The 21,721-nt window shown below is 39.0% G+C and overlaps 1 protein-coding gene across 1 annotated transcript in view; it reads left to right on the top strand.

The window, feature by feature from the left end:
- The window catches only part of WDR49 (WD repeat domain 49), a 128,021-nt gene that overhangs the window by 85,053 nt on the left and 21,247 nt on the right, over nucleotides 1-21,721 (top strand). The window contains 6 exon segments of the mRNA XM_087861381.1: nucleotides 2,043-2,173; nucleotides 4,490-4,588; nucleotides 6,218-6,382; nucleotides 8,507-8,694; nucleotides 9,713-9,910; nucleotides 13,482-13,663. Coding sequence (XP_087717507.1) covers nucleotides 2,043-2,173; nucleotides 4,490-4,588; nucleotides 6,218-6,382; nucleotides 8,507-8,694; nucleotides 9,713-9,910; nucleotides 13,482-13,663 — 963 coding nt within the window.

Here is a 21,721-nt window from a genome sequence, read left to right as displayed (position 1 = left end):
GCATTCATATTTTACTTTGAATATCAAAGGTGGAAGAATAGAGAGAACTAATTCTAAAAAAGTAGATTGGACCCAAATAGTATTGGGTCTTGAATAATAAGCCTGCATGTTTAAAATATGCCGTGTAGAGAATGGAAAACTAATAAACGTTTTTTAATGAGGCACTAGACTTATATTTGACCAAGCTGTTTTCTCTGCCTAGAGTGCCTTCCTCTCCCAAATCCTACTCACCTGCTATGGTCCAGTTCAAAAATGACCCCTCACTCAACCTTCTGTGATTTCTATAGCGGGGCTTCCTTGGCAATTGATCAGTACTTCCGTGGCATTTACCACATTTCACTTTTTATTTTAAGTATTTAAGTATTTATTTAAGTATTTTAGCTTTAAAAAGTTTTATTTTAGTCATTTTATGCTCATGGCTCTATCTCCTGCAGTACCTGAATATGGACTTCCACATGGAAACAAAAAAAATGTTTGCGAAATGAATATAGATGAAAAGCCCCCAAATGTAATGATTAATCTAGTGGCAGAGTAAAACATGTGCTAGAGGTGGGTAGACTAAAGACAATGACATTGGTTAAGAGGCTGTTACAATCATTCAGCGATGAGGTAGTGAGCACAGAACTAGGAAGCTGTCATTGGCTGTTTAAACTAAAAAGGAAGGAATGAGTATGGTAACATATCCCAGAGGGGAAATCTAAGTATTTGATGTGACCAAGCAAGAGAACACACAGGAAGGTGGACTGCTGGTCTGGCAACCAAATTAGGGAATTTAGGACTGAGGATGGAAGATGAAAACTTCCGATTTCTTGATATGTTGCTGATGGTAACATTATACAGAATTACCACCTGGCAAGTGGGAACTTCTCAACACTGGGGAAAGTTATGAATGTAGATAAATTTAAGAACCATTTTCATAGACGCAAGATTACAATTTGTGGTGGTAGATAGAATCCCTGAATGAGCCCATTTGAGTAGGAGAAAGGAAGAGAGGAATGACAGTAAGGAGTGTCTATATTGAAAGAAGGGAAGAAAGAAGGGAAAAGAAAATAGAGAATGGGGAATAAAAGATCAGGGAGGCAGGAAGACAAGCAGTATATACTGGAAAGAAAAGAATTTTCAGGAGTGGAAAGCCACATCCTTCAGAGAGTGAAGAGTTACAGTGATGGAGCAATTTGGAGACCTTTGGGGTGGTGGGTACAGAAGCACGGTTTCGGGTAGATGAAGAGAGAGTGAGGGTGAAGACACCACGCCTGTGGTTACTAACGCTCACTGGAGATGTGTATGTCTCTAGAAGGAGAGAGAGGCTTAGTACAGTCCGGTAGCCAGAACTTCAAACATCAAGTGGAAACAAGGTGGTATTGATGCCTCACAATCTAATGTTCAGGCTCTTCCCTTCCCTACCAGGCCCCAGGCGTTTTGTTTCCTGCCCATTCTGGCCTGTCAAATTCACAGTAGTGCTCCAAGATAGTGGTCTTTTTAAAACTATTATTTCTGCTCAAAATGTGTCTGTCCAGAGTCCTATTCCTTTGCAGTGGCATTTTCCAAGTGTGTTTCACAAAATATAGCTCTTCGTGATGCTATCCGACATAGGACTCTGCGGTCAGGTAAGTCCGGAAAATGCCACAGGGCATGTTAACATGTGAACTACTCTAGAATCTCTAATGAAAAGAAACCTTACTAATTTTGTTTAAACTACCAAATATTATCTCTTCACAGACTCATCTCCTTTTTTATTGTTACTGTCAAAAAACTCTTAGTAGTTCTATGGTACCTGTATGGGGAAACTTTGCTTTAGAGGCTTGGTGATAGATAATTAATCTGATAAATGCATACATGTTTGGTGTTAATGGCTATGAGAGGATAATTAACTTTCTAATATTAAATATTCATAATGTACCAGGGAATTCAAAGAGAAAATAATTTTTTAAAAAAAAGTTTAATGTGGGAGGTTCAGGATTACAGATGACAAGCGGATACTGGTGACTCAAGATCTTTATCATGTTTGGATCCACAGCTAAATTCGACTTCCTTTTTACTAGGGCTATCACTGTGTTTCGACTGCAAAACTGCAATCAATTCTTCATCCAGCCTGAAAAATGGAAAGGAGGAATCCAGCACCGTGATGATATCTTGTGTGTGGCATTTTTACCTCCACAAACTCTTGTTACAGGTTAATGGAACCTTCTCTGGACAATCAGGGGTGAACGTTTGGTTTCTTTTGGCCTAGTCACTTTTATTTATTTTTATTTTTTTATTTTTTAAAGATTTTATTTATTTATTTATTTATTTATTTATTTATTTATTTATTCGACAGAGATAGAGACAGCCAGCGAGAGAGGGAACATAAGCAGGGGCAGTGGGAGAGGAAGAAGCAGGCTCATAGCGGAGGAGCCTGATGCGGGGCTCGATCCCATAACGCTGGGATCACGCCCTGAGCCGAAGGCAGACGCTTAATGGCTGTGCCACCCAGGCACCCCCCTAGTCACTTTTAAAAAGGCTTTTCTGAACTGCAAAATGGATAGATTTCTGGAAGAATTAGCCTTTGCACTGATATTTACTCTTGGTCCTTACTTCTAGGGTGGCACGTTCGTGGTTAGGACTGTCAGCTCTGGAGCAAGGCTGCAGATCCTGGTGCCACCACCATCCAATGCCTCATATTGAACAAGTTATTTAAACTGTCCGTCATAGCTTTCTTTGGTTAATAATAATAACATATCAATATCTTGGTCTATAGTGAAGATTGAGTAAGATAATCTGTGTAAGGGCTTAATAGAGTGCTTGACACACAGTGAGCTTATCAGTAAATGTTAGCTTTTATTTTTATTGTCTTTTTCCCTGAAACAGCATTAGGGGTGATGGGAACAAGTCATACTTCTGTGACACTCCGATGTTTCATAATGGAAGCATACTAACCCTGTGGCACAATTTAGTCTAAGTAATTTTGGTTGAAGACTGGCCTCACAAAATGCCTACAAATCCAAGCCCTTATAAGGATGCATGGGCATGCTTTGATGTGACATATGAAAGAGGATCAGAAACTGTTGTATCATTTCTGGCCAAAGAAAACAGTTTATAAAGATAGATTGCGCCATGAAATTAGAGAGTCCATATTTTGACAGCCTAAGTTGTTTTTTTCATAGAACTCAAAATGTCATCAATTAAGAGGAATGAAAACTTACAGGAAAAGAACTGGGATATCTGTGGAGTGTTACAATAGAGGGTTTGCAGCTCTGTGTGCACTTACGTCTCCACTTTCTTCAGGAATTACCTCATTCCAGTAGGGCCAACTCTGCAGTTGAATTTGCTTTATACCTGCTGAAAGCCCACCCCTGCAGGGAGTATCACATACTGAAATGTGATGGAGACAAAGTAGAACGCTGCATCTTGGTTATTGCAAAAGTGTCATAAGATACCTTTGTAACTGGTGGATAGACGATTTCTTTATCAACTTGCATCCCACCAGTCCTATCTGAACATGTTTGATCAGGCACTTTACAACCTGAGCATTTCAAAATTGTAGGAGCAGATGGCTACTCCTGTGTACAGCTAATCCATGCAAATCAATCTTCCTTGGCCAATTTTTGAGTACACAGGTTGCTCTTTCCAGAACAATACAGAGTTTAGTATGTATTACCCTCTTCTTTCTCCAAATCCCAAGAAAGTTTCCGTCCTTATTTCCACTCAAATTCAGCTCTTCCCTTCTGCTCTTCACTCGACACTGACACTCTGCTCAATGAGGAGCTCCCCTGGTCTCGCTACGGAGAGCAGCAGGCTGGGCATGCACCGCTCCTCCCCAGGACAGGCTCGGTCGGACCAAGTCTCACTGTTTGGGCTTTTCTGTATTCTCTGTGATGAACAGTAGGGAAGGACTTTCTATAGGGAAAATTTTAGAATTGGAGAAAGCATTATTCAATAAAGAATATAGGAGGGAGGGAATGAAAAGAACACACACACACACACACAAGACCAGACGTGGGAAACAGAAACCAAGAAGGATTTGATTTGCTCGCCCTCAATAATAAAAAAAGTGTAATTATTACGAACATTTCTTCAGTTCTTTTAATATGGTAGGCACTATTCTAAGTACTTTCCATTCTTCACAATGCTATAAAATAAATATAATTTTAACCTGGTTTTATAGGTGAGGAAATTGTGGCCTCAGGTAGTTAAATAGCCAGTAGGTGGCAGAGCTGGGAATCAAACTCAAGTTGTTCAATCGCAAAGCCCTTATTCTGAATGCCTTATTACTATAAAATAAAAAGATGACAGTAATTTCTATCACATTGAATATACGGGTACATGATGAGGATTGTAAGTTCTAAAGTTTAATAAATACTAGTTATTATTGTTCATGTTTCCAAAAATACAGAGTACCTACTATGTGCCAGATTCTGAGTAAGGTATTCACAAATACTGACTTCTCATTGCTGCTGCTCATGTTTTCCAACATCCTGGCAATTTATGTTCTCCATTCGGGCTCATATAGGGAGTTATGATGGAGAAATCATCGTGTGGAACAACAGCACAGAGAACGCTCGCTATGTCCTTCACCCTGATTATCAGAGGCTGCTAAAATCAAAATCGGGTGAGTGCAAGTTTGAAACTAAAATAATGTGGCTGAGTCAAACCACAGTCGGCCTCGTTCTTTATTCATGCACCTGACGCAGCCCACTCCTAAATTATAGATGATTGGCTCTAAGTGCCAGGGATTAGTGAGACCGTTGTCTTGTCAAAGTGACTAAAAAGAACCTTGAGATTTACTTGGCTTAGCAAATTCTCCATGGCGCGCTGTTGCTTGTCTTTATGCCACATCAGCTTTTCTGAATTACTGACAGCAGGGAGCAGGCCTCTCGTCTCCATCCAGTTTAGTTTTTGCCAATAAACCTCACCAAATTGCCTTTGAGTGAACCTTGGTACCCCTCGGTAGGAAGAGAGGAACTCGTGTTCACTTGATTCGCCGCTCAGCCTCAGTCTAGAGCTTGTATTAAATATTATGCCACCTGGAAATCTTAAATTATTTCTTGCTTTAGAAACCTGTGAGGAGCATGAGATGGGAGTATATTGTATTTTATGGGAGTTTAGCAGAGCCCATGAATATTTTATACGTAAGCAAAATGTCTTGACAATTGCCTTTCACATTTTATTTCAATTTCCTCAGATACTGAAGATTTTTCCTTAGGATTATTTATTTAGGTAATGAATATGTCATTCTTCACGGCCCAGTGAGGTTCTGTTGTCTCAACTGGATAAACTCACACAGCTGAATTGGACCGTAGGAAAGAACAGGTCATCCGATAATAGCTTTTTTGTGTGAAAGTTGAGGGAGTAATTTGTTAAGAGTACGCCCTTAGAGATTCCAGGCTTACTTACCTGCAGGCACAAAGCTCTGGCCTGCTGTATATATGAAGAGCTAGCCATTAGGGTTCATTTGAACCCTCCATGGAAAGGGTGGAATGCTGCCTCTTCCTTTATATTGGCCTGCAGGAGAGTGACATCTTGCTCTTACAGCAAGCCCAGTTGTGGCTCCGATTAAAACCACAGAGAGGTAGAGAAGAAAGAAAAGTGGATAATATCAAACTTCTAAAAGGCAGGAGAGGCATCGCTAGAGATGTCTTGCTTTGAGATTTTGAAGATCCCCCTGTGTAGATTTTTTATAACAATGTGCAGACTATTCATAGATTCTGAATATCCCCAGTTCTTATTAGTGGGGCCAGGAGATGATGTCATATGATAATTGAAGGGCCCCTGGGAATGTCCTCTCCAGAGTATCTCACTAGCAAATAATATTGCTGCTAAAAATGATCATTTAAGTATATTTAAATAGTCATTATAACTCACGTTCCTTATATGATTTGCAAGATTAATATTAATGATTAATAGGCTGAAAATGTAATGGCATTAGAATCACATTTGTCTGGAACATATCAGGATTTCTAAGATGTTAACAGTGACAACAAAATGAAGTCCCTATTAATTCATATCAAGAGAAACACAGTGTGTATGTAATACACAAAAGAAAAATGGAATCGAATGGTTCTTCAAGTTGACTTTGAAGCAGTGAGTAGCAGAAGGTCCGATGGATGTTGACTGGAAGCCTAATGTGAGACTTGATGGAGTCACCGGAGACGGTAATGGAGGCAGGCCTGTTGGTTTTCATAAGCACTCAACTGAAAAGCAGATGTTTCTCCTCATTAAGGCACCCAGTCCATCACAGATACAGAGCCTCAAGAGCTTTTCAGCGCTGGGAGGAGCTGCTCCACCTGCCCCGGCACAAACCAGGCTACCCTGGGAGCCCACTCCTTGGAGACCCACACTGAGGGCAGTAATGCTGTTGTGGGGCTCTGCTTCCTTGAAGCAAGAAAAGCCACTGCAGAGACAGGTACCATATACATTTCCATTCTGACTGTGGATTGATATATTTGTAAAACTGTGGGAAAGGGAGCAATGAGGGCAGTTTAATTTCTGTGTAGGTCTTGTAGAGCTTGACCCGGGGAGCTAACAGTCCGTGCTGGGTCATGGGAGGCCACAGGCCACACCAACTAAGGTCAGGGTTCAGGAGGGAGGGTCCAGGAGCAGGAGCCAGACTCGACCCCACCAGCGACTTACACAGTGCTGCACAGGTCAAGATCAGAGTGGAGAAAACTCTGGCAAACTATTTGCTATGGGTCACAATCAGAATTGGGGTGCCAGCTGTGGCATAAAGAGGTTTGGCAGGGTAGAGGGCACAGCAAGAAATATGCTTCAAATGTATGCACCAAGGCTTAGGACTGCCTGCGCCAGAAGGGTAGAGTCGACTACGCTGGCACCTAGTATCCAAATGGGCTGGGAGAAAACAGGGAGAAACTTAGAGATGGGGGCAGTAGCAAAATTGTAAAGAACTGCTGATCCCAGATCAAGAGAGCCCCCTTTCTTTCTTTCTCCCTTCCTTCCTTCCTTCCTTCCTTCCTTCCTTCCTTCCTTCCTTCCTTCCTTCCTTCCCTCCCTCCCTCCCTCCTTCCTTCCTTCCTTCCTTCCTTCCTTCCTTCCTTCCTTCCTTCCTTCCTTCCTTCCTTCCTTCCTTCCTCCCTCCCTCCCTCCCCCCCCCCCTCCCTTCCTTCCTCTTTTTTGCAATGGTTTGGGTATCATTACCTGTTATGCATACTTTCCAGAATAAGTCAGAGTCCTGGTTAGTGCTTCGGCTGCATGTATGCCAAGACTGGTGCCACCAGATCACTTACTGTAGCCACTTGATATTATGTAGATGAAATAACCATTTGCTTAATTTCTGCCTTGTTTTCAATGGCTATGTTAGCATGGTATTGACACTGCCTGTATCTTCCCCAAATAAAAATCTGCTTTTGAGAATAAGGCATATTGTTTTACCTTTCATCTAAAAAAATGTGTTTTAAAGTATTTTTTCTTAATATGAACAGTCTAGACATATAGGTGTTATATGTGTGAAAAAAAAATACCCGAACTGCGTTTTCCATATTTACTTTCCCACTTTCAATTTGCACATAGAAGATCCGCATGATTTTTGTATAAAAATTTCCAACATTAAAACTCAATAAAGGTATACCTTTACAGAGTTTTAGAAACCTTGTGGAGTATTTAGAATAGACTTTGAAACGGTTAGATTCTAAAACTTTCTATTTTCTAGAACTCCCTTCTGCTCACAAAATGAACTATTATCCTGAAATTGCTCTCATTTCCTCAACACTAATTCTTCTTAATGTTATCAGTATTCCCAAATTGTTTCCACTGAAGCGGCTACAAGCCATTATTTCTACCTTAAACAGATATGATTGTTAATCGGCAGTACATTTGTGAAGTAAATTGAAAGTCATCTACAGATTTATCAAATAATAATAGGAACTTGGTCACAGAAGGATAATTTAGGTAGAGTGCTTCTACAAAGCATATAAAAATAGAAAATGAAAAGGTGAGTTCTAGGCCTATGAACCAAAAAAGTGTTCCATAAGGGCTCTCAATGAATTCTTGATGAAAAACTAAAAACAAGCTCATAAATAGAATCCTAAGCGTGATGCTACATAGAGAAATTAAAAGCTATGCTGCTATAACCACATATATGAACCCAGCTCCACGCAGGAGGAATTTTACTTCTTTGGTATATGTGTCCAATGGGTTATTAAGAAAGATGGGTTTTTGTAATTAGAATATCATCATAATATTGAAATTAATACTTTATAAGTTTATTTGGAGCAACAAATTAATTCTATCTAACTTTAAAAACCCAATTATATTGAAATAATGAAGGACAGGGAATTCAATGTAATGGAACATCTTGCATTTCCAATCTCATTTTATGCTCAACACAAACTAGTAAGGTTATCATAGCATTATCTCCATTTTATATTTGAGAGAGTCAAAGTGCTGGAAATTGGTATCAGGGCTACCTAGGTCTCTGATATCCATAAGCTTTCGACACGGCAAGCCACTGAGGACATTTTTTTCTGGTCTTTGTTGCCACATTTTCCTAATTACGTGTTGTCTTACACGTTAGGAGGAGCTAACCTGGTGTCATGTGGAGGATCTGGGTATGTCAGATTCTGGAATACATTTAAGAAGCAACTTCTGGCTGAATTCTTGGCTCATGGTGGAGTTGGATCCATTATTATGTCTACTGATAGGTCAAACCGATACCTCGCCACAGGAGATCTGGATGGACAGCTGAAAATTTGGGTTATAGAAGTAAATTGAAAGTATTCTCATCTCTTTATTAATTTTGATTTCCTTGTGTTGCAGACAACTATGAATCTTTTCTTATCTATCTCCTAGATAAGGGAAGACATGATCACTCCGAGTATTTTAAAGAAAATATCTACATGTATTGGGCAGAGACATCTCTTAAATAATTTATGGAGAAAAACAGATTGTTCTCAATATGAAAATCTCAAGTCAGGGGTGCCTAGGTAGCTTAGTCAGTTGACATGCCGACTCTGGGGTTCAGCTCACGTCATGATCTCATGGGTAGTGAGATCCAGCCCCACGTTGTCAGGCTCTGTGCTCAGTGGGTAGTCTGCTTGAGATTCTCCCTCTCCCTCTGCCCATCTCTCCACTTGCACTCCTGCTCTCTTCCCCTCTCAATATATATATATATACACACACACATATATACATACATATATGTATATGTATGTATACGTAATCAAGTCAAAGTCATTCACCAAATTTAGAAATGCAGTGTTGTCAGTAAGGTATTGCAGCATTGTTTGAGCATAAATAATTAGGATATTCCTTATTTGAAATGAGACTATAAACCTAATTTAAACAGAGCACTGGCCCTTCATCCAACATTATTATCATCCTGAATTAGTTTGGGATTTTTGTGTCAGTGATTACCTGCTCAATTTCCTAATAATATTATAAAATTGTGGAATATGCAGCTATCTACACATGATAAAATTCATCTCTCTCAAATAACAGACTTTACTGTTCATTCTTTTTGCTTTTCATTCTTCCCCTCCCTTCTTCTTTTCGTTCTGCTTCTTGAGTTAGGCAAATCAGTTAGAAAGCTTTTTTTGACACTTAATACGATTTTTCTATACTCTGTTATCATGAACTATTCTTTTGCATTTGGAGAACAGAATATTGTACCCGAATGTACCTTTTTTCATTTCCGTATCAGACATTTTAAGAAAAAGTGTTATTTCACCTCAATAATTTAATATTTGGACTTTAAAGAATGCTGGCATTTCTTTTCATTCAGGAGTACTGTCTTAATTCCAGTAAGAGCAAAATCACCCAGGCCCCAGCTCTGATACGATCATTCCGCCCTCATGAAGACCAGATAAGTTCCTTAGCAATGTGTCAGCTGGGTGGCCGCTTACTGATTATCTCCTCGTCTGCGGACTGCAGCATTTGTGTGACTGACGTCTACAGTGCTCCTGTCTGGATCTTTGGTCAGGTAGAAATATTGCTTCTTTATTATTCTAGTATTTACTTGACATTTAGTATGAACTTGGGCTGATTTCTATTTGAATCTCGTCAGCTGTTAATGTTCATCAGTCATGAAAGAACTGACTCCCATTTCTGGAGCTATAGCTCTAGGCGTCTCTTGTCCTGTTTACCATTAACCATGACAGTTCATCAAGTGGAAGACTCTGGAGACATGGGAAGATGGCGGCTCTGTGCAGCTCAAAATGCCTCAGGATTTCTGAGAAAAATTTCTCCTTTAAAACTTCTTCAATTTCAACATCTAGTAAAAACACAGTGTGGATAAAATTACCATGTTATTCTTAAACAGGTAGAGGATAATGACTGTCAAGTAATAATCAAATACAGAAAATTTTAGAAAAAAAAACCAAAAAACTTCCTGTTCATTGTCTGATTTACTCCTGCCCAAATAACAACAGCCAACATTTGCTGAATTTTTCCTGTATGGCTAGGGCCCTGTTCTATGGTCTCCACATGAATTATCTCATGTAATCACAATTCCTCATCCCATGAGGGAGGAGCTCATCATTATTCCCATTTTACAAATGGGAAAACAGAGGCACAGAAAGTTTGAATCAATCTCCGGAGCTCACAAAGGCTAATACATAGGAGAGTTTGGTTTTTAACTCAAGCTGGCTCATTTCAGAGCTCATGCTTTTAACCCTTCCTCCCATGGACTAAGTTCCCATTTATACCTGTCTATTAAGAGAAATGGAAGCAGGGGACATGATAGACAGAAAAATATTCATGATCTCACATTTATTTTATTTTTTCCATTTGTTTTCATGGGAACTCTGTTCTTGTTCCCTTTGTGATCTGAAGGACAAAATATCAGTTTGATCTGTTTCAACCACTACTGTGGAGGCATGGTGGCATGAGGTCAGACTGGTGGCATGAGGTTGGGCTGCAACCTCAATATCAGTCTGACTGGTTGACTTGGTTCTACTTGGCAGACTCCCTTGCCATTCAGGCCATGAGAACACAGCAACTATCTTCATGTTGGAAGACAAAGTGTTGTTGCTCTATTTTTGAATTGTTTTGATGATGTCAACCTGTCCTGAAAGAATTTTATACAACCCTATGGGATGCAAAGGGCAACGATAAATCAGAAAATAATCTGGGGTGGTGGGCTCATGTTTGGCTGGGTAATACAGGACTCTCAAGGTAGCACTCAGGAGCTGTACAGTCTCTTCTGCTCTGTAAATAAGGCAAGTGCTAGACTTTTCTCAGTCGGGAAAAAGAGCCTCTGAGTGGTAACTCACATAGGTGTGTGTGTAGATGTGGTGAATGAGGCAGAGGACCACAGCTGGCATTCTGAGCACAAAATGAGTTGGAAAGATGCTTCTGTAAGTGAAGAAGTTAATGTAATGCTGAATTGCTGTATGGCCATGCCTCATGGGCTCTGGGGAGTTGAAGTGGAGGTTAGAATGACAGGTAAAGAAACAGAGCATCATCAAGTGGGTGACATCTGGAGGCTAAGTTCCTTAGAGGCAGCTGAAGCAAGAAATAGCAGCATTCTAGGTGTGGGTGCCATATTGTGCCCACCAAACAGTAGTTGTGGCTAAATTTTATTTTAATTAAGAAGCGTGTGCTAGTAAAACTGTTCATTTTTATGCCTTTGGTATTTGTCCTTAGCTGTTTTGTAAAGTCTTTGTATTTTGAAGGATTTTAGCCTTAAAAAGCCTGTGTGAAAATAGTTTGGTTTTTTCCCCTTATGTTCAAGACAGGAAAAAGAGCTCCCAGAGCTGGAATAGTCTTAGAGAGTAAAGGCTGGCAAACCTGGGGACAGCTGGGTTTTCTAGTTTTTTCTGCTTGATATTCTCCCCCCGCCAAGGACTCACTTTGATCAAGCTGCCTTGAATGTAGGTGCTGCTGGTCCCAGAGGTGGGGTTGGGGTGAGGGGAAGAGAGAGGAGGGGGAAAGGAAGAGAATATGTTAGTAGATACTGGAAAATAGCAGCGGTGAATGTCCTTCTCATGGTGTATAAGAAGAGACGCTCTTTTAGAGAAAGAACAGAAGGATATGGAAGGCAGATGGTAATACATAGATAAGAAGGAGAAGAGACACAATTAGTAAACATAATTCGGATCAGAACAATTTTTGCTAAGCAAACTTGATGTGTTCAGTGTCGTGACTTTTGCTTTACATTTGAATGTTGTATTTGTCCTTTAGTTGAATTAATTCTTGTCTGGCAGCTATAAAAACAGGAGGAAAAGCAATAATGTATTTTAATTTCCTACATTAAGACTTAATTTTCTAATCACATGCAGTCAGATTAAAGTATTTAAAATGTAGCGCCATGTGATTCAATATATTTCATGAATGAAGTTATTTTTTAAATAAGTGTAAATAATTTTTATAACATAGCTATGGATCTGAGGTTGGTTTTCAAGTTAGATTCTTTTAAAAGTTAGAGTGTGGTATGTCTATTTCTGGAGTTGGAAAAATGGGGGTGGAGGTGATTTATCCATGGAGATATCCTTGTCCCAGGAAACTATCAGATGATTGTGCTATCGAAATAAATTAGGTGATGCATGCACGTGTTCAGGGCTCCTCCTTCAGTCGCATTGGGCAGAGTGTGGTCACCGGCATGTCTCCTCCTGGTCCTCTGGGGGCCCGTGTTGTGGGTTGTGCTTATTCACCCAATGTTAAAATTTGACTTAGTTGCCAATATTTAAACATAAAGGATTTCATATAAGATCCAGATTTCCTGCTTCTCTTGAAAAAGAACACGTCAGTCCCTGAGAGTAACTATAAAATGGATTCTAATTCACTGTAGTCCCCACCTTGCCCTAGTGCCAGCGAACGCTGGGGCTGAACTTCATTTGCTATTTATCACCTTAGAGGAGGCTTGGTTCATTCGTTGACTTGATCTTCCCAGCTACTGTAGGCATTTTCCTCTGTAATTCCTTCTGCCAAGATTAGCAGTTTGTAGGCCAGTCAGATATCCTAGGCATGTCAAACTCCCTCATATCACACAGGCTGTATTCCCTCATCCATTCCTGTGTATATGATGGGAATTGACATAAGACAAGGATGTTGGTTCTGTATTTCAAATATAAAAAAATGTCAATGAGAGTTTCTGCTAGATATTAAGAATTGTAGTCAAGTTTTGTGAAAACTATTATGTAACTCATATTGACAGTGAAAAATGCTCAATGATTTGATTGTTTTTTGAGACTTTTTAAGGAAGTTAGATGCAAAGAAAGTAGTTGTATGAAAAATTAACTGATAATCATTCAGCAGAAGTTTTGTTTCTAGTAAATATACTTCTTGTTATTCAAGATTTTAAAGTGGGAATATCGATTTTTTGAAGTTCATTATCTTTTCAGAGAATCTGGGTTTCTTATGACACTTACTACTTTCTACCTTTATTAAAGTTACATATAAATGTCTCATCTCCCTTATAAAACTGTAAGGTCTTTGAAGAACCATGTTTCATTTATTTTTTTGTGTGTACCCAGGACTTTAGTTAGTAGTGTATCACATAAATGTTCAGAGAAAATAAATGTCACGAAAATAAAATAAGTCTCTTTTTTCAGGCAAAGCATTGGCAGACTGAAAATTGTTTTTCCCTTTCTAAAAGAGATACTAACTTAATGAAAAGTGAGATTCAAGAAGAAAGTGTAAGGGAAATTCCTTTACTTCCTAAGGAGGAATCATGTTTAGACCTACCAGAACATTCTCTACTTGATAAGAAAAACAAAGATGAAACCAGATACAAGTAAGTAGTTTTAAATGTTACCTGGATGTCAACTGGAGTCAAGATAAGACCTACCAAGATTGGCCCAAACTTCCTTCTGTGCTCGTGGAACATGCAGTGACTACTTCCAGGGTGTGTGTGGTGGAGGGAGAATTCATATTCTCAGGGTTATTATACCTAGTTCAATTTCTTGCTTCCATTGAATTCTTGATTTGTACTCAGGATCTTCTAGTCTTCTGTTTCTGCTCCATCATCAACCTAATTGTGCAAATTAGCCCCTTTCCTCAAAAACAATATACTATATATGTGTGTGTATGTATGTATGTATGTATGTATGTATGTATGTATGTATGTATCTATCTATCTATCTATCTATCTATCTCAAAATGTATGTCAGATTTACTCCTGGTTTTGGTAGGGTGCACAGGGGTTTATATGACAAAAGTTCAAAGAGCTTAACTTTGATATTAGACATGACTCTTCTTTGAACTCCTCACCTTTTCTTCATTGTAAATGAAGCCCTTTCTTCTCTTCACCTGACTCTGCTAGATCCCATTCTTCTCTTCCTCTTTCTCTCTAATGTCAGGCAGTTTCAGTTATTTCTTTTCATTAACCCATGCTTTCATAATATTGTAAAAGATCTTATTTATTTATTTATTTATTTATTTATTTATTTATTTATTTATTTGAGGAGGGGGCGCTAGTGAGGAGTGGGGTGGAGGGGAGGGACAAGCAGACTCTGCACTGAGCACGGAGCCCCACCTGGCACAACCCCAGGACACTGAGATCCTCAACTGAGCTGAAATCAAGAGTCTTACATTTACCTGATTGAGCTACCCAGGCACCCCTCTCATAATTTCATCTTTCATGCTCAACAACTATTGTTTTAGAGAGGATGATTTTATTCATTGTATTTTCTCCGATAAAAATGAAATTTTTTTTTACCATGTGCATAATATTACTTGTGGGGGTTTATAGAAAAATTGCACAGAAAGTACAGAGAAAATACATACCCTACTCCCATCCCACACAGTGTCTCCCATTAGTGTGATGTATCTGTTACAATTTATGCACTAATATTGATACTTTATGAATAGCTAAAGTGCATGGTTTACATTAAGGAGGTTGATGGAAGTTTCTCTCATGACTACACTCAGGGACCTCTGTGCTGCCCATTTCTAAATTAATGTACCCTTTGGCCAATCTCCTGTGGCTCAACCCCACTAACTGGGGTTACCTATGGTGATACACATCCAGTGTGTTTCCATTACAGTCTCTCACAATGGTAGGCCCCCCTCTTGTACAACTTCTCCTAAGTCAACTTCAGCTTGGCCCATAGGAAGCTCACACATTCTTACCGCACCAGCTGCTGCCTGGTTGCCCCTTCTTGCCCTACTCACGTGGTAGCTCCAGTCACAGCTTTTTGCCTGTAGACTTTTTCAGGTATTGATGAGTCACTGATCCATTCTGTCCCTCTAATGGTTACCCCCATGGGGCATACACTAAACTCTGACTGGTCCATGCAAGAAGAAGCTAGAAGTGAAGGGGAAGCTTCCTTCCTCTCCCAGGGCAGTGGGGCTAAATGCATACCTACATCTCTCTCCTCTCTTACCGCATATTTGGTCTGTTTGTATCGTGGAGTGCTGGCAGGCCTGGGTGTTGGCAGGTTTGTTGTAGAGCTATCTCCTTGTCCTGCACAAAGAATCTAGCACCTTACTCTGAAATATCAGAATAACTTTTGTCTCTTAATTAATGAGTTATTTTGCTTTCAGACTTTTTAGACCTCTGCAGACAGGGAGATAGAAGGAAAAAAAAATCCCCTTTTAAACATCCTGTTACACTAAATTACACTTTGGTATTTGTTCTTCCATTTCCTTGAATTATGGCTTGCTGAAATGTCAAGTGGCATTTTACTTTCAGGCAGAAGGATCTTTTCAATTTAGAAATATAGCATGACCAATCCTGTACAATAATAGAATGCTGGGAATGGAAAGATTTTAGACATGAGAAACGGCCCCCACCCAGCCACCCAACTCAATTTTACAGATGAGGAACTGAAGTTACCCCAGGGTAACACAGATTGAGCGTTGTTTCTCTTCCTGTCACGCTCCTAGCAGAACGAAGGCAAGTATCATCACACATTCTCATTTAAAAGTATTTCAGCTAATATACTAATTTCCTGTTCCTTATGACACACTCAATTATTTTTTTAAATCAGCTTTTCCTTTGAAATTTCCAGCAGTAAGAAGCTAAGTTGCCTCTATTACACTGCATCTTTTCAAACAACAATACATCAAAAAATGCCTGTGATCTTTAAAATTTCTGCTTTATCTAATTCAGATGACTGAATTGAAATAATTTTAGGACTTTATAGTAAGCAGATAGTACAGAAGAGTGTCACTTTGGAATTATTGAACTAATTGAGAGAAAAAGGTGAAAAACGTATTCTCAGAATTGGCTTGCCAGGTACATCCTTCACTTTTCCTAGGAACACGACCAGGGATCCTCTGTGGAAAACATACCAGTGCAATGTAATTATCAGTTGGAAAATGTCCTCCGTGGCCTCCATCCAATACTGAAGAGACTACTGATGATTTTCTCCTTAAGAGAATATTATTCTCAAGGACGTGCCCTATTCCTAATCAGATTGGTAAATACAAGGAGGGAATCTTGCCAGTTCCGGTCCATTTGCAAACATATTTTTAAAAATACATGAAAGAATTTAAGGGAACTAAAGAGAGAAAAGCACAGCTGGTGAGTCTGTGTGCAGGTGGGGATATGTTCGGAGGGAGGCAAAACAGTAAGAAAGATGGAGATGCAAAAAGGAAAAGCCAATCGAACGTGGAAGAAGCAGGAAAAATAAAGGGAAAAATCAAATGCTTTAAAGCTATATTCTCATCTTAACTCCCAAGATCCTCTCTCCAGGATAAAAATCTTGGCATATATTATCTTCTGGCTTATACATAAATAACAGGTTTCCATAGCGCTTAAGGTATTGTACAATATTATGTGTGAGAAGTGGGTAGGTGGTAAAATGTCATTTTCAATTTAAGTCCTGGGGAGATGAAGATGAATATAGAATTTAAGAGAGTAGTAGAAAGTCCTAATGCTAGGTTAGCGTTGATAAAGAGAAACGGATTTCCACCTTCCTAAGATTCTGCAAAAGTGAAAAAAAAAAAAAAGGAAGAAATAAATGAAAGGGTAAAATAGGTAAAAAACAAAACAAAACAAAAAAAAACCAAACCACGGACATGCATTTTTCTTCATTTATAGCAATGTTTGACTTCTAGGCTCATTCGAAATTATTCTTATCTGGAAAAGATAAAGATGAAATGAATAACTCAGACAATAGAACTTTAGAGTATTTCTTTACTGCAAAAATAGTACATGTTTTTAAGGAGAAGTTTTGGATGTACAAACAAGAAAGAACGAAAAAGATGAAAAATCACCTGTTGTAAAACTGGTGCTGACCCTAAGGCATTTCCAGTTCCAGGCAAATAAGCAAATAAACAAATGTACATCTTATGAAAACAAAGCCTTACATATATAGGTTATAACCTGTTTTATCATTCAAAATATACACAGGGAGTCCATTTCTGTGCGAATTAACAGGAGTGGCCACAGACATCCACATCTCTACTGACACCGGAGGAACTTAGGAGTTTTGTACCCATTTCCTTTCTTTCAAGCATTCAGACTGTTTACAGATGTTATCTGGGAAAACATTTCTTAAACGCCTTCATGCACACATGTTAGAAGACCCAACGGCATTCATCATGAGAATAAATTCGTCAAAATGAAGTTGCCGAGTCCCAAGTTTCAAAGGCCTTTGGGTCTTCTTGCTAAGATGCTGTTCCCCCACCAGCAGTGCATAGAAACTGCTGCCTCAGAACCAACACTGGATGTTGTCATTGTCCTAAAACTGTTGCCATGGTATCTCATCATTGTTTTCAGTTGAATTTTTTAATTATTTGTGAGAGTGATCTTTTTTCCCCCACGTTTATTAACCTTTAACAGTTTAATAATGAACTTGAAAGAGGTATTAGACTCAACCAATTCCTGTCACATCCTTCAGAGAAGCACATCCCAGACTCTTCTTCAATAATTCCTATGGGATGCACTCACCATCTTAAAGATGGCCTTCTCTGTTATTGAACCAGTCTTTATTATGGAATGACTCTCATGTTAAGTCAAATCTATCCATGTGTAGAACTCTCTCTCAGTGATCTTCATTCTTATTCTGGGGCAACAAAGAGCAAGTCTACTCTACCTTCTGTTATCTGACACTTTTCACTTTGGCTGCCATTTCAAAAGTGGGGAAAGGGTTAATGATCAGACACCAGGATAAAAGAATCAGATGGGAAATGAAATAGAAATTTCCATTAATTTCTCAGTAAGTTTGTATAAGACAGAAGGCACCCTTAAAATTGATGTTTCTTAGACATGAGATATTATTATGCTGTTCTAAATTCCTTATTATGGTTAGGAGGGAATTGATATTTAATATTATTTATATGCTGTTGATTACCTAATTATCCTGCCAGTAGATCTTCTGTGAGAAATTAAATTAGAAAATTTATGGACAGCTATATAAGAAAAAATACACAAAACATTAAAATCACATTTTAAATTAGGCCTTTTATGACATAAAATGCTTGGAGGATTGACAGTCTACTTTTGCCAACAATCTGTGGCAATAATCATCTTTTGCCCATGTATAACAAATGAAAGCAAATGAAAGTCTACTCAATTTTTAAAGTTTAAGTCTTAAAAATACTAGTACAGCAAGCTATTATTTTTGAAAGTACCACCTCTCATTTTTTGTCTCCTCATTCTGATAGTTCCCAAGAGTATTAGGGCTGGCCATAGAGGATGATGGAACTCCCTACTTTGAGTGGGAAATATTTTCTTATTCTTGCTTAAAGTGATAGTAGGCAGTACTTATTGAGCTCCTACCGTATTCCAGGCTCTAAGGTCTTTACGTGTTTACCTCATTTAATTGTCCCTGTAATCTTTGGCGATGGTTATAATTAACATCCCTGTCTCATGACTAGGAGAGCAAGGCAGAAAGAAGTTAAACGATTTGCCCAGTGTCAGCCCACCAGCAAGAGATAAACCAGAGATCCCAAAGCAGGCCTTCTGGCTCCAGAGCCAGTGCACTTTGTCACCACTCCATACTGCCTACCCAACAAGCATGATGTGACAATATGGAAAAGTTATTGGTTTCTGAGTCAAGTGATGAAACATTTTGTCAGATACCTGCTATGCATACTCCACTACTCTAGACGCTTTTGCTTTCCTTTAATGCCTGCTAGGGCACTTGGGGACTTGTCACATATCATCTTTCCCTCTTCCTATATCCTGAACCAAGAGATGGGAGATCAGTTAGAGCCTTTCTCTCTCATAGAATTGATGGCAAGGCTGCCAGAGCCCATAGTTGGTCCTCTTCTGGCATCACCATATAAGACCTTTTTGCAAAGTTTTAACTCCAAGCCCTTTATTACATTATTCTGCATTTTTATCTTCATCCATTAGGAATATTGGAATTTGGGGAATATTCACCTCTTTCCAGTTGTGTGTGCATTTTCATAGTAACCATTTCCCCAAATGTCACATATCTGTGGAAAGGAAGCAATAAGTTAGGCTTTGCATATGAAGTTGATCCTGCTATCTAGTGGTTCATAGAACTGCCCTGAGGTTAGAGCTTCGTGACTATGGCTGTCCTTCTGTGGCAGTCTGAGATCTCAGTCGTACAATTTAGTGTGATTCCCAGGATAGTCTTTCCTACCTTATGCCTACCCGTTTCCCTCTGTGGATTTAACTCTTTAGTGGAGATAGGCAAAGTGATTTTAGTATCGCTGAATGAGAGAGCCTAGAAAGCAAATAGCCTAAAAGCAGGAAAGAGGTTAGAGTGACTTGGGAAAATAAAGGTATGTTGTTATCTAGTCCAAAGTTAGACCTCCCTACTTTTAGGCCTCCTGCAACAGTTTGTACCTCAGTTTAAAACAGTAATACTTTTTTGGGGGGAAAATAGTATTAACCTAATGACTATAAGGCATAACTGTACTACACTCTACCCTTCCTGTACCTACCACCAACATCTTATTGTTACAGATTCTCTTACTATCTTAAAATGACTCTCTAAGGATGCCATTGTTGTGGTTTTCCAAGCCCAGAAAGTGGCTAAATAATATGTTCTGATTCCTGAGGGATTGCACATTGTGAGGGAAGCATTCCAGTGTGCTTTGGGGGAAAAATGCCACCTGCTTCAGTCTTTGGATGCCAAATATTCCCTTTAAAAAAAAATCTATAATTCCAAATAATTTATGTGGATACTTCACCCAATCAAGGAAATAGAACTTAACTCCCATTACCCTCCCCCCCCCCCCCAGCACAGGCTTGGAAACTTGCTTCTGGAGGGTAGTATATGGAAAAGAAGGGAAAAGTAACTTTACAGGGCAGAAGCTTGGCAAACATAACCTTGGCCAATGGTAAGGTTAACATCAACAGTGATAAGGCAGGTTGATAACATGTACCCTTGATAAAATGTAATGAGAATAGCACTTCATCTCCTTTGACTTCCTCCCAACAACCCGTAACCCCCCATCTAACCCTAAGAAAAACATCAGATAAACCCAAATTGAAGGGCATTCTACAAAAATATCTGACAAGTATTCCTCAAAACTGTCAAGGTCATAAAAAACAAGGAAAGTCTGAGAAACTGTCAGAAACCAGAGGAAGCTAAGGAGTCAGAAAGCTAAATACAATGTGATTTCTTGGGACAGAAAAGAGGACATTAGGAAAATCCTAATAAAATATTGAGTTTAGTTAATAGTCATGTACCAATAGTGGCTTCTTAGTTGTGATAAATGGTAATGTAAGATGTTAACAATAGGGACAGCTGGGTGAGGGATAGAGCAGAACTCTGTGCTACGCTATCTTCACAACCTTTCTGTAAATATAAAAAAACTCTAAAATGAAAAGTTTATTTATGTATAAAAAAGCAATCAATAAATTGCTACTTAAAGCTATATAAATAGCACACAATATTAACTTTGAGATACATAGACTTAATTTCACTTGTATTGATATTTTAAACTCTTGAGTTTGGGAAATACAGTCCAAATAGAGCAGAGGGAAAGGAAGGAGGGAAATGAAACATTTATTGAACAGCATTATTCATTAGACACATCGCCAAACAGCCATCCATCTCCTCTCCTTCGAAACCACAGTGAGAATCTCATTGTGCAGAGCAGGAAATTGGGGCTGAAGAGTATAGGAAACCTCTCCAGGTTCTCCAGCTACTCTGGAGGCAGCAGAAATGAGAATAAAAGGGGGTGAGAGAGCGGTCAGCAGGAGGGCTAACAGATGCAAGGAAGGGAGGCGTCAGGGAGAGGGCAGGCCCCAGGGCTCCCGGCAATTGTGTGAAAAATGGGTGTGTTTTCTGACCTGAGGCCTCCAAGAGAATAAAACGATTTTGGGAAACACAGCTTGTCTCCATAGAGGTAGAGGTCTATACAGTGAATGTTAAATATAGTTGAGACCATTTCCTGTTTTCTGACAGGAATTATGTACAACTAAATAATGATTTCACTCCCTGTGTTTTATTGAAAACATTTTTTCCATGGATTCAAGCTAATCTAAAGTTTTCCTATAGATTCATATGACAAGCCTCAAAAATATTGAACTTTTTTTTTGCATTTTGGATACCGTAAGTGAAGATCCAGGCCTCATACTGGATAAGGTTTTGCCATGTACCACCGGTTAGCCCATATAATTTATACACAGGGCAAGAATGGCATGTGCTTCTGTGAAATTTTCTTCTGCATAATTTTTTCTCTGACCTTCTGGTTGCTATGGGAATCTTTGCTTAACTAGCCTCTTGGCCTCTCTGGCTCTTACCCTTTTATATAATCACCTGGCTAACAGCCATTTTATTCAAAGATATGGCTTGATTAGTATAAACAAATGTCATCACTTGGGCCCACGATATAGAGGGTCTTTTTATTTGTCTGGTTGGGTTTTTGTTTTTGTTTTTGTTTTTTTTGTCAAAGTAAGATATGTATTTAAAGCCTGAAA

This window comes from Ursus americanus, chromosome 4 (assembly GCF_024610735.1).
Source record: "Ursus americanus isolate L20-20 chromosome 4, mUrsAme1.1.p, whole genome shotgun sequence".
In the NCBI taxonomy this organism is placed as follows: domain Eukaryota; kingdom Metazoa; phylum Chordata; class Mammalia; order Carnivora; family Ursidae; genus Ursus; species Ursus americanus.
The sequence above is the reverse complement of the archived record's forward strand: the minus strand, read 5'-3'. Positions and strand labels throughout refer to the sequence as shown.